This window comes from Mirounga angustirostris, unplaced genomic scaffold (genome assembly GCF_029215605.1).
Source record: "Mirounga angustirostris isolate CCGP_5_RB_7025 unplaced genomic scaffold, mMirAng1.0.hap1 SCAF_1, whole genome shotgun sequence".
NCBI lineage: Eukaryota > Metazoa > Chordata > Mammalia > Carnivora > Phocidae > Mirounga > Mirounga angustirostris.
In genome coordinates, this window is record NW_026991709.1 from 153,792,925 (window position 1) to 153,805,893 (window position 12,969).

The window sequence follows — 12,969 nt, forward strand, 5'->3', positions numbered from 1 at the left end:
GATCAGCAAGAGATAGCTTGTGTCTACTCACCGAGCTAATGTCATTCCATCCATAAACCAAGAACAATCAATCAACCAGTGTAGACTTGTCCTCAGTCAAGTTTCAAACTTCATTAAGCTTTTTTTTTCTTTGGAAGATATTTATTTATTTATTTATTTATTTATTTATTTATTTATTTATTTATAGCATGGGTGTGGGGGGGGGAAGGGCAGAGGGAGAGGGGGAGAGAGAGAAGCTCAAACAGACTCCACACTGAACACGTGGAGCCTATGAGGGGCTCCATCTCACAACCCTGAGATCATGACCTGAGCTGAGATCAAGAGTTGGATGCTTAACCAACTGAGTCACCCAGGCATCCCTTCATTTAGTTTTGAAGTACTAAGAGTCACTGTGGCCATTTTTGCATTCTGAGTCCCCACCCAGCCCCAATGCCCACCTCAGGGAATCCTAAGATCAGCTCCACTGATCAAGGTCCTCAACATACAAATTGATTATTTTTTATAAAATGACCCATTGCCAAAAACCCATCTGGACTTTTATCTTTGATAGAATCCCTATGAAGAAGTGTAACAAAACTCCTAAAAAATGGTCTTAAATTCATTCAAAAGCATACAAAAATAAACTCACCACTGCCCCTCTCAGGGACTGGTAGGGAGGAGGAGGGCGCTGCCCCACAGTATTATGGTTCATCCTCGAGGTCAAAGTGTTAACCATGTCTGGTAGAGTTTTACCCACACCAAAGAGAATATCTTAGAAAATGCAAATGTCATGAGCTTTGTCATACCTTAAAGAATCATATGCAAAGGGCCACCTGGAGCCTTTATCACTGAGCACAGGTCTGTGCAGTCTGATGGGAAATTATCCCTGAGCGTCCATGTCAGTGAAAGATACTGTCCACAGACACCCAACTTACTCTTGAAATAGATTAAAAAAAGAGACCCATTCCACTTTTTAAGTCTCTGTTAATGGAAGAGACAGGAAGAGCTATATAGGGGGTTGTTTATGATCCCATTCTTTTCCTCAATGCAAGCAAATATTTTGAATATCATTTAACAAACCACCCAACTGAGCATCTACAAAGTCTAAGAAAGTAGTTCATTTCTCTCTTCCAAACCTAAAATATCAAAAAAGAGAATAGGGAAAACTTTCTTCAGACTGTCTCCTTCATGGGTTCATCTTCCTGTGCCCCCTGGTTAAACACTCAGGATACCCTGGGTTTGTCTCTTCTTGGCCCACTGCTCCTCTCCCTGAGCTCTCCATGGGCCATCTTAACCTCTCCTGGACTTCAGCCTCTACATCTACTGATGACCCTGTCCTACTGACTTCTTCTGGAGTTTCTCCCTCTTAGGTGAGGTGCTTGCTGGATAGACGCCTCCACCGGGATGTTACCAGAAGCATCTGGAGCTGCACAAGCCCCGAATAGAAGTTGCTTCCCTTGCCCCTTCCCAGCCTGTACCTTGTCTGCAATCCTTTATCATGGTTGCTGCCCACAATACCCATCCAGTTATCCAACCGAAGCTATAACCTGGACAAATCAATGACCCCTCATACTTCCTCACACCTGCAGGCAGTCAGTTACCAAATCCTACCAATTTTACTTCCTCAACATTCTTCAAATCTCTGACTTCCTCTCCATTCCCTGCTGCCCCTAACATCATCTCCTTCCTAGGTTATGGCAGCAGCCTCCTAGCTCATCTTCTGCATTCAGAAATGTCCCAGGGGAGGGTCCTGGCAGTGCGTTCACATGGTCACAGGTGTTTGTAAAATGTGCAGAAGTAATATAATTTAACCACAATAAGCTAAGACCCTTGTCTCCTTCTGCTCCAGCTTCCCTGTGTCACATAACCCTTTCACATCAGGAGACTTTGGAGTTGCTACAGGCATTTTTGGAATTCAACCAAAGGAGAGCTGAGGTGGAGATTTATTTAATTTGGGTGTAGAATATATCTACACAGTTCATAGTCACTTCATAGTCAATGTGCTGACTCACTTGCATATCACTTGATAGTGCCCTGAGGCACCCAGCCTCAGAAGTATGGGGGTTCTAGAGGAGACACAGGGTTTCAAATGTATGGGGCCAGAACCTGTCTGGAGAAACTTCTTCCAAATACTGCAGCTCATGTAGGAAGGAACTGGAGAGAGATTGCCCCAATTTTGTTAACAATTCTAACCATTTATATAACATTATCAGTAATAAAACATGAAATTTTCTGTTTTCTAAATTTTTAATACATACTAAAAGACAAGGTTCAATCAGCCACGCTGAAGAGAAAGATTTCCATTCTCTCCGGAGAAAAAGATTACAAACATAACAGAGACAAAAAAAAAAAAAAAAAGCATGCAGCCGAAAGAATACTCTAAGGAAAGAAGGACAGCAGATATATTTTAAACAGTTAATAAATCCAAAATATGCTTTTAAGTTTTGTGATGTTTGTGATTATTTTAATCTTTAAAATTTTTAAATTTGTAATGATTTTTTTTTACTCATTTAAATACACATTTGGGGTGCCTGGCTGGCTCAGTTGGGGGAGTATGAGACTCTTGATCTTGGGGTTGTGAGTTTGAGGCCCACGTTGGGTATAGAGATTACTAAAAACAATAAATATACATTCATTCTTGTTGCTTTATCCAATACACTTTCTGAAATGCATATCTGAATACATCACTTTCTTCACGTTCCTCAACAGGGCGTATGCAATAGTATTAATGTTCTTGGTGATAATGTCACCTGTCTATTAAGGACAGTAATATAGCAGTGACGGTTTACAGTTGAAAGAGATCGGAGAGCAAAAGGGACCTGGAGATAGTTAAAGGTCTCTGGTAATCTAAGAGATGAATAAAGCTAAATCCCTACCTCACTCCCAACAGCAAAAACAGCAATTCCATGTGCATCAATATAAAATATGAAATCACAAAAATTTTAAGCACTCCACAGGAATTTATTTACACTACTAGACTAGGGAAGCAGCCATGAAGGAGAGAAGTGGTAGATTTGACTACATAAAAATTCAGGATTGTTTTTTACAGAAAAAAACAATGAAGAACCCCCCCCCCCCAACTGTTAAAAATGCCACAATAATAGAACTCTTGCAAATTACAGAGAAGACAAATAGGCAAACAGAGAAATTATGAAAGAACCGGCAAAAGTAGAAAAAGAAATGCGTATGGACAATTTATACATGAGAGGGTGTACAACTCTAGCACTCATCACTAAAGAAATGCAGTGTTTTCTTTTAAAACAATCCTTTATAACTATCAAATGGCAAGGTCAAAAAGTCTGATAATTCACAGTATTGGTACTGTGGGGAAGTACAATTTCACTGAAGGACCATTTGGTAATATCTATCAGAATGTCAGAGGCAAGCAACATTGACCCACTAATGGCCATTTCAAGAAAGTTTTTTCTACAGCTATCTTTGAACTCGTCCAATGCCATCTCACCTAAATGGTTGCAAAAGCCTTGGAATTGGTTTTCCTGTTCTATCCTTGTCTTGCCTCCCAGAGTCTAGTCTCCACATAGCAGCATGAGCAATCCTTTAGCTGCTCTGTTCAACTCTACAATGGATCTCCATTGCACTGAGAGTCAAAGCCCTTTCTTACAATGGCCCCCAATAAGGCCCTATGGGATGAGTTTCCCATTATCTCTCTGATCTCACCTCCTACCACTCTCCCCTTGGCTCACTAGGCTCCAGCCGCACTGGCCTCCTTGCTAGTTCTTAAATGCCATGCGCATGCCTACCCTTTCCCTGGCGACATTCTATTTGAATGCTCTCGCCCTGGATGTCCCCCATGGCTGTCCTACCACCTTAAAGTCTTCACTCCAGCTTCACCTTCTCAAGGAGGCCTTATACATACCGAGTGGCTAAAACCATACCTGGCATGTAGAGGGAACTTGCTAAATACTTGGAATTACTTGTGAATAAATGAACAATGTGGGTCAGGTCAAATAGTGTCTGAAACAATTATAATAATGCCTTCTAAGGTTTTTTTAAGAAAGAATTGAAATACATGAACTCTAAACCCAAGAGAACTAAACTACATGACATTAATAACATATAAGTCAAGAGGGATATAATTGGGGTTAATGTGAGATAAGGTTTTGGTTGGATGGTTGTATTGATTACTTTTTAAATTATTATAAGCTAAAACTGAACGTTAAATTTTTTTGAGAGCCGGACATAAAGGTAGGCATACTGTATGAACCCATTTATATAAAGTCAAAAAAACAGGCAAAACTAACCTATGGTGACAGAGGTCAGGATAGTGGTTGGCTCTGGGGATTGAAGGTTCATGACTAGAGAGGAGCATGAGCATGGCTTCTGGGGTGCTATGTGTTGGTTAGAGGGGTGTGTTCACTTTGTATAGGTTCACTGAATGGGATGCTTATGAGTTGTGCTTTGGGGGGGATACATATTTTACACTTCAGTAGGTAACCACTAAAAGAACAGAAATATACTGAATAACTTCCAAACTGGGGGGGGGGGGAGGATGATGGGTGGGGGGCGGCTAAGGGGGAGGATAAAAATAAAAAAAAATGACTCAGAAAGTAATCAAGTGAAGACAAAATGGAAAACATGGATAAAAAGATTATTATAAAATGAGACAGTTGGAAATAATCAATGTGTATCAAGAATCATAATGAATGAGAATGAATAAATGCACCAGTTAGAAAACAGAACTGCTCAAACTAGATTTTTCAAAAATCCAATTATATCTTGTTAATGAGGGACACGTTAAAAAAAATAAAGATTGAAATTCAGATGCTTGGGTGGCTCAGTTGGTTAAGCGTCTGCCTTCGGCTCAGGTCATGATCCCAGGGTCCTGGGATCAAGTCCCACATCAGCCTCCCTGCTCAGAACGGAGCCTGCTTCTCGTTCTGTCTGCCACTCCCCCTGCTTGAGCTCTCTCTCTCTGACAAATAAATAAATAAAATCTTTAAAAAAAAAAAAAGATTGAAATTAAAGCCTTGTGAAAGGTACACCAGGTAAATATTAACCAAAAGAATGCAGGTAAGCTTTATTAGTATCAGACAAAAAAGACTTGAAGACAAAAAGCATTATTAGAGATACAGGGTTACCACATAATGATACTAAATAAATGATACTGAAGGATTTAATTCTCAGTTTGCATACCTAATAACATGGCTTCAAAACTGATACAACTAGGGGCGCCTGGGTGGCTCAGTCATTAAGCGTCTGCCTTTGGCTCAGGTCATGATCCCAGGGTCCTGGGATCGAGCCCCACATCGGGCTCCCTGCTCAGCGGGGAGTCTGCTTCTCCCTCTGCCCCTCCACCTGCTTGTGCTCTCTCTTTCTCTCTCAAATAAATAAATAAAATCTTAAAAAAAAAAAACTGACACAAGTATAAAGAGAAATATGTAAACACAATTCTTTCAATAAGTAATCGAATAAATGGACAGAAAGCCAGGAAGGATAGCAAAGATATCAACAGCACCTTGAATAAGCGCAATCTAAGGAACAGGTATATAGATTACGTCCAACAATTATAAAACATACAGTCTTTCCAAGAAGGCATGGAACATTCATTCATTTTGATACACGCCAGGCTCTAGGACTGGGTTCGACACATTTCAAGGGATTGGTATCATACAGACCATATTCTCTACCCAGAATGCAAATATGTTAGAAACCAGCAAACTAGAAAAAATACTTATGCTTAATAATTGCTACTTTTTTTTTTAATTTTTTTTTTTAAGATTTTATTTATTTGCGAGAGAGAGAATGAGAGACAGAGAGCATGAGAGGGAAGAGGGTCAGAGGGAGAAGCAGACTCCCTGCTGAGCAGGGAGCCTGATGCAGGACTCGATCCCGGGACTCTGGGATCATGACCTGAGCCGAAGGCAGTCGCTTAACCAACTGAGCCACCCAGGCGCCCCAATAATTGCTACTTTTGAACTACTTCTGAACATTTCTAGGGCCAAAGGAAATCCAAATACGCATTTTTAGAAGTCCAATCACTATCCATCACGCACAGAGCCCAAATAGGCATTTTTAGAAGCAAATGATATAAATATATTACATATCAACACTTAGGAGCTGGAGCTATAGAGGTACTTGAAAGAAAGGCTAGGTTACAAAGTTTCAGATAAAGGAAGGAAACACCAAAGATAGAAACAGAGAGGTTTGAAACAGAACAAACACAAAAGAGAGAACTTGGGAGTCATCACTTTAAATTGTGCAGAGATGAAACCCATAGTAAAAATTAGCGTGCACAACATTTCAACCACAAATCTGAAAATCCAGATGCAATGCACAAGTTCTATGAGTAGTTAAGTATTGATCATATTTTTCAATATGCTTAAAATATTTCATCACGTAAGTTTTAACACTTAGTCTTAAATTGAGACTAAGGCATACTTAAAACAAAGGTCCATACCATTTATAGGCAGAAAACCTTTGTTTTTTAACTTCAAAACTCAGGTGACTGAGCAGAAAAATTGTGGGTTTTTTTTTTTTTACCCACAGCAGAGACAGGAAACCCCACCTGGGTGCTTTAGATGCCTCAAAAGGTCACAGCGTTAGTGGGACTGAGCAGTTGAGCTTGCAGGCCAAAAGGAAATAGCAATGACTTGCCCCAAATTAAAAAATGAAGTATTGCTGACAGCTCACCTTTGTACCGTGTTTCACAAAAGCCCACAGATTTGCTCTCATTCACGCTTCAGCTCTGTGTGTGGACACACATTTTCTTACCTTCAGTATAAATAACTGCAATGGCTACCGCTCGGTGCACAACAGATGGGCCAGGCCTATCCTGGATGCCTAACCGGTGTTTTTTTGTTTTGTTTTTTTTATAAAGATTTTGTTTATTTATTTGAGAGAGAGAATGAGATAGAGAGAGCATGAGAGGGGGGAGGGTCAGAGGGAGAAGCAGACTCCCCGCCGAGCAGGGAGCCCGACGCGGGACTCGATCCCGGGACTCCAGGATCATGACCTGAGCCGAAGGCAGTCGCTTAACCAACTGAGCCACCCAGGCACCCCCTGACCGGTGTTTTTAATCCTGATAACGCAACTAGGCGCTATCGCTCCGGTTTTACGGGGAACAGACTAGTGGAGGAACTTGCTCACAGGCTCACTCTGAATCAGGTGGGGGCCGAGACTCAAGGCCAAATCCCTCTGAGGCCTCCCTTCATACGTCGTTTGAAACAGCAGGGAACCACTGACAGAGCACAATGTGTCCAAAGCAGGCTCGGTCCCAGACCAGCCCGCTGCAGCCCGCACCCAGCACCCACCTTCCGAATAACGTCTCGCAGAGCAAAATACTTCTCAGTGAGATCCCCTGCCTCGCTCAGTGGGGCGTCATAGTCGTAGCTGGTGGGCTGCGCTTGGTAGGGCATGTTGGCCCCTAGAAGACAAAAAGACACCACTAGTTACTACCGAAGGCCTTCCCCCGGGACAAGGTTTTTGGGATTTGTGGGCTCGGGTTGTGGAGGGAGAAAATAAAGGACACATTAAGAACCAATTGTCAAGTGATACAGAGGTGGCCCTGAGGAGTCCAGGTTTAGAGAAATGAGTTTCTTCCTGCAGGTGGCCCTCACCAAGCACCTGAGAGTCTACAAGGCTCTGTCCCCACCCATTCTCTCAGCAGAAGCTCTTAGCAGGGACCCTAGCAGATATCACCATCACTGAACCAGGAGGGAAGCTGAAGCTCCCTCCAAAACCAGCTCAATGTCTCACAGCCAGGAGTAAAGGGCTTCTGGCATGACCCACACCTCTGACTGATAATCCCAAAGTCTGTGATCTTTTCCATGCCCTCGGACCAAGGACCAGCCAAACACAACCGAGGGGTTATCAGAACACACAAAGCAGGAGATGACTGTGACACACGTCAGTCCCCAGATTCAAGTGGAACCCTAAGGTCTTTGTTAACGTCTGCAGAGCAAGGGTGCTGTGGTGTTCTCTCGTATCCCCTTCAGGAACAAGTCATGCCCCCACACCCCCAGATGCCGGGAGGGTTAGCTGCTGCTGGCTCTCAGAGGAGTCCCTCTGCTCACGGGCCTCTGCTGGGTGACCTTGCCTAGGTTATGGCCCTCCAGGGAGGGCCCATATCCAATGACTGATCAAGGGGGGCTCAAAAACCCAGACCCTTGGCGGTCCCAGCTGCAGGGTTCCCTCTAGAATCAGCTGAGCCACCTCCAGAGAGGCCTCATTGGTCAACTTCTTCCTCTGCCCAGGGCTGCCACCCACACTCTCTAAAGGTGCTGCTCCTGGGAACGCGCCCCAATAAACCTCCTGCTGGGCAATCTCAGTCTTTTTCCCAGGGAATGAAACCCACAACAGAGACCAATAAATAATGCCAAAAAAGACTAGAAAAGTAGATGACTTTGCAATTATCATTCAAGCGGCACAACCTAGAGCAGAGGCCCCTCCCCTTGTCACAGATGAGGTTCACAGGTAGGAGATTGGATGCAACAGTGGGCTGTGATTCTATGCTGCTACTTAGAAACCTCACCCATGCAACATGGAGAGCTTGTCCAGATTCCTAAGCCCCACCCCACCTGAGATTCTGAGTTGGCAAGTCTGTGGTGGGACCTGAGACTCTGCATTCCTAACAGACTCCCAGGTGATGCTGATGCTGCCCTCTGTGGACCAGCCAGGCTCTGGGCCAGCCCTTTCTCTTCTACTCCAGAGAGCGTTTTACAACGCAAGGGTATGAGAATAAAGTTGCTTTCAGATCATCTTATAGCCAACCTAATTTTTAAGTAAATGAGGCATAAAATCTGATAGTTCACCTGTGATTTAGTAACAAGCTCCCTCGACTGATCCCCCAGCCCACAAATGATGGAGCCACCTTGGGTGATCCTACTGGTGGTGAAGCTGACAGATGAGCTAGGCTGAGGATCAATTCCACCCGCCCCCCGACCCCAGTACTCTGTTTCATTTGTTCTTTGTACAAAATCTACATTTCCAAAGGACCTGGACCACTCAGGCAATTGAACTGACCAACTGACCCAGTCCTATTACCTTTACCGTCTTTTGTATTAATCAGAGGGAGCGGCCTGCCAACAGGTCCACCTGCCTGTGGGGATACATACATTAAAGCACATCCTTTGCTGTGAGATGCAAAGGAAAATAAAACCACATCCCTTATTGCAAGGAGCTCACCTCTTTCGTGGCCCCTCCTCTAGCTCTAATGTGGCAGTCACCTTGCCCCCACACCCCGGGGCCCCCCTTCCTATTTATATGCATGGCACCACACTAGCTGCCTGCCCCTTGGAGGTAGATGCGGCCTCACTTACCCGAGCTGAGCTCAATCAGTGGTTACCAAGTTGAATTGAACGATGTAACTCCCAGAAACAAAATTACAGGCTGAGGGAAGCCAGGCAGGAAAGCTGGCCAGTGAGTTAAAGGATGGACTGAAACACGAAGTCTTTGTTCTAGTTCCACCAGCAGAATCTTTCTCTGGAAAATTCTCTGATCCTCAGACCATCACAGGGTAGTATCATAGAGAAACAGTCCTAACTTAAGTGTCTTCTGTCCACAGTAGGGAGTGCGAGGTGGGAAGGCAAGGGAAATGGCAAGGCTTACCATTCCTCAACTCTGTGCGTCTTGTGAGAAGCCTCGGATGGCCTGGATCCCGCAGGGGGCCTCACAGATGGGGATGCACACAGGCAGAGTGTGGTGCACACGCCTGCATGAGCAGGTGCATCTACTGTGGCCAGGATGAGCAGGAAGCCCCCCACCAGGGGTTTTGCTCTCATTGCTCTCCTCTGGGATCTGGCCTGAAGAGCAGCAGCTAAGAAGCACGGACTGGCCCTCCTCCATGTCCCCAAAGAGACCAAGCGCTAGAGCAGGTGAGAGAGGCCCACAGACACAGGTGGGGCTGGTGCGGGGGTTTCAGGATGCAAGAGGTGATCCAAGGGCAGTGACCAGCTTTCCAAGGCCCAGGTTCCAGGCCAGCCCTATCCCCTGCCAGCTGAAGGGGAAACACGTGGACTTTTTTTGGTACCCTGCTTTTCTTATCCGTAAAATGGGTCCATAATCTCTGGCACAGATGAGACTGCTATGAGGACTAAATGGGAAAACAGAGGCAGAAAAGAGACTTTTATGGGGGCTTATGGCAGGGTCAGGAGCAAGGCAACAGACTTTTTCTAGAAGGACAACTTCCATTTTCTGAGTGGTTGTTTTTATCTATCTAAATTTTTAAAAAAGACGAATGTATCATTTTAAGTAAAATAATACAAGATAAAAAAAAATTCTACCACGGACTGTAAAGTTTCCCAAAAGTATCAGTCTTTATTCCTGGACTGGATGCTTGGCTCAAGTCCCTGAATGGAAGGTAGGTGGAGTCCTTATCTACTGAATGAAAAAGGTATCACTTTCTAATGAGAAGACTACACACAGACATGATCCAAGACTTTGACGAGCAAGCCTGGCATACTATGATCTTTTAGGAAGCGACGTTTGAGTTTTGCAGTATCTCCATTTCTTGGCTCTGATAATAGTAATAATATCAGTAACATTTGTAAGCAAAGTCTTCTCCTAGCCCATCCCATCCTGCACAAAAGAGAGCCGTTCATAGGAGCTGGTAGCACCCAGTTACAGATCCTAGGAGACTCAGGCCCAAATGAAGCTTCCAAAACTCAGCATTGAGGAGCATCCTCAATGATTCAGAGAGAAAAATGCAGATGTGGAGAGGGGTGAGCAATGAGCCTGAGGAAAAAGAAAACAACCTAATATAGCATGATTTGTCCACAAAAATCAAGGGCAATGAAGAGAATTTTGTCATAATTTTTCCTATTTAAAGAAATAAAAAGAGACCACATAGGAATTGAAAATGGTATGGTATAGTCATTTTGGAAAACACCATAGCAGTTCCTCAAACTCTAAACATAGAATTAGTTATACCACGTGACCCAGCAATTGCACTCATAGGTATACACCCAAAAGAACTCAAACGAGGATTCAAATGAATACTTACATGTTAGTGTTCATAGCAATATTATTTATAATGGCCAAAAAGTGGAAACAACTCAAAGACCCATCAACTGACAAGTGGATAAACAAAATGCTTTATATCCATAAATAGAATATTATTTGTCAGTAGAAAAATAAAGTACTGACCCACACTACAACATGGATGGACCTGGAAAAGATTATGCTAAATGAAAGAAGCCAGACACAAAAGACCACATATTGTATGATTCCATTTATAAGAAATGTCCAGAATAGGCAAATCCATAAAGACAGAGAGTATAGACTAGTGGTTGCTAAGAGCTGGGAGGAGGAAGAGAGGGAAGTTTCTCAGGTAAGGGGTTTCTTTTTAGGGTAGTGAAAACGTTCTAGAATTGGATGGTGGTAATGGCTGCACAACTTTGTGATATGCTAAATACCACTAAATGGTACACTTTAAAATTGTGGTTTTTATAGTATGTGAACTATATCTCAACAAAACAAAACGTTAAAAAAAAAAAGAAGAAAAAGATCATAGCAGAATACATGAGCAAGTAAGCTATCGCCAGAGACTATGGGACCTGCCCAGCTACTTGGTTTGAAATAAGGTTTCTGGGGCGCCTGGCTGGCTCAGTCGGAAGAGCATGTGACTCTTGGTCTCGGGGTTGTGAGTTTGAGCCCCACACTAGGTGTAGATATTACTTAAAAAAATTATAAGTAAACTTTAAAAAAATTAAAAAACAATAAGGCTTCTAAGTGCACAAGTTATGCTCCTTAAAAATTTTTTTTAATGATTTTAAAAATTATATAGGCAGTTTTTATATCAGGAAATTTAGGAATAAACAAAAATAGAAAATAAAAATTGTCTGTAGGTACTTCCCACCCCCAATCAAGCACCAGAAACTTTCTAGCATAAGCTTCCACACCTGTAGGATTGTTCTTACCATTCCAATAGGCAAAATTGGTTCCACCTATAAACATGTACCTACAAGGAAACAAGAGAAGAGACATACTTCACTGTGAGCCCACAGCTGTGGAGGGTGCCCTGCCCTTCAGAAATTAACACTCACAAGTTCACATTCGCCCCATGGGCAAGTATATCATGGAGGGAGGAAGCCACCACTTCAGTCCTCACTGTTGAGTGAGGTTGGCCCCAATGGTCTAACCAGCCAGTATAGAATTCAGAATTCACCTAGGAAGAGAAAAGGACATGGAGCCTAGGACGGACTTAGGACCTTCAAAGGCTGGCATCTCCCTGTACCCATCGCCCTCTCTACTCCACCGAAGGACGGGTGGAGAGCCGTGTGTTACATGTAGTGCTTGACCCAGAGCTGGGGAGCCCCTGGGGGGTTCCAATGACAGCACTGCCCAAATTCAGTGTTTAGGCACCGACGACACAGATATTCCTGAAAAGTTGTCCCTGCAACAAAATTTTGTTAGCCAACCCTGAGTTTAAACAGGCAGGAAAGTTTGTTGGGCAAAAGAATTAGACGGCAAAATATTCTAATAAAATGATCCGGTCTAAGTTCACCCTTTGTGTCAGTCCAGATTTTTAGGTCCCAGGTTGACTTCAAGTGAGGTGGACTCGTCCAAGTGGTTCTGCAAAGCAGGCCCTAAGCACTTCATGTTTCTCCTGAACATTACCCTGCCACGCCCTTCATCTTGAGAAGGAAAAAGAAGTCTGGACGTGTTCTGGGGCCTTCTTGTCTCAGGGTCTGGGAACCCCCTCCCCGGCCACCGCTCCCCGCCGGGTCTGTGAATGCAGGTTCTCCACAGCTCACCAAGCAGCAAAGGCTCTGTGCACCTGCCGCAGGGCAGGCACAGGACATCAGCCCTTAAACTGTGCCGAGAAACAACAGGAACAAGTATAGAGCAGGGAAGAGCCGAGCGTGAAGAGCTGAAGGACCGTTCAGACCTGCCGGGGTCTTGCCATCAGCTCCCCTGCGGCCTGCCCTGCGCACCACAGGGCCCTGCAACTCGACGTGTGCTCGCCAGGCTGCCTGTCACAAACGCAGAACCTCGGGGCCCACCCTGGGCCCAGCAGATCAAAGCTGGCAT

At 44.0% G+C, this 12,969-nt stretch overlaps 1 protein-coding gene across 2 annotated transcripts in view; it reads right to left on the reverse strand.

Moving 5' to 3' along the window:
- The window catches only part of GLB1 (galactosidase beta 1), an 81,555-nt gene that overhangs the window by 33,283 nt on the left and 35,303 nt on the right, over positions 1-12,969 (reverse strand). For both annotated transcript variants that reach the window (XM_045904096.3, XM_064590402.1), the window contains exons 8-10: positions 11,982-12,103; positions 11,856-11,896; positions 7,251-7,363 (exon numbers count right to left, since the gene is read on the reverse strand). In XM_045904096.3, coding sequence (XP_045760052.1) covers positions 7,251-7,363; positions 11,856-11,896; positions 11,982-12,103 — 276 coding nt within the window. The remainder of the gene's footprint in view (positions 1-7,250; positions 7,364-11,855; positions 11,897-11,981; positions 12,104-12,969) is intronic.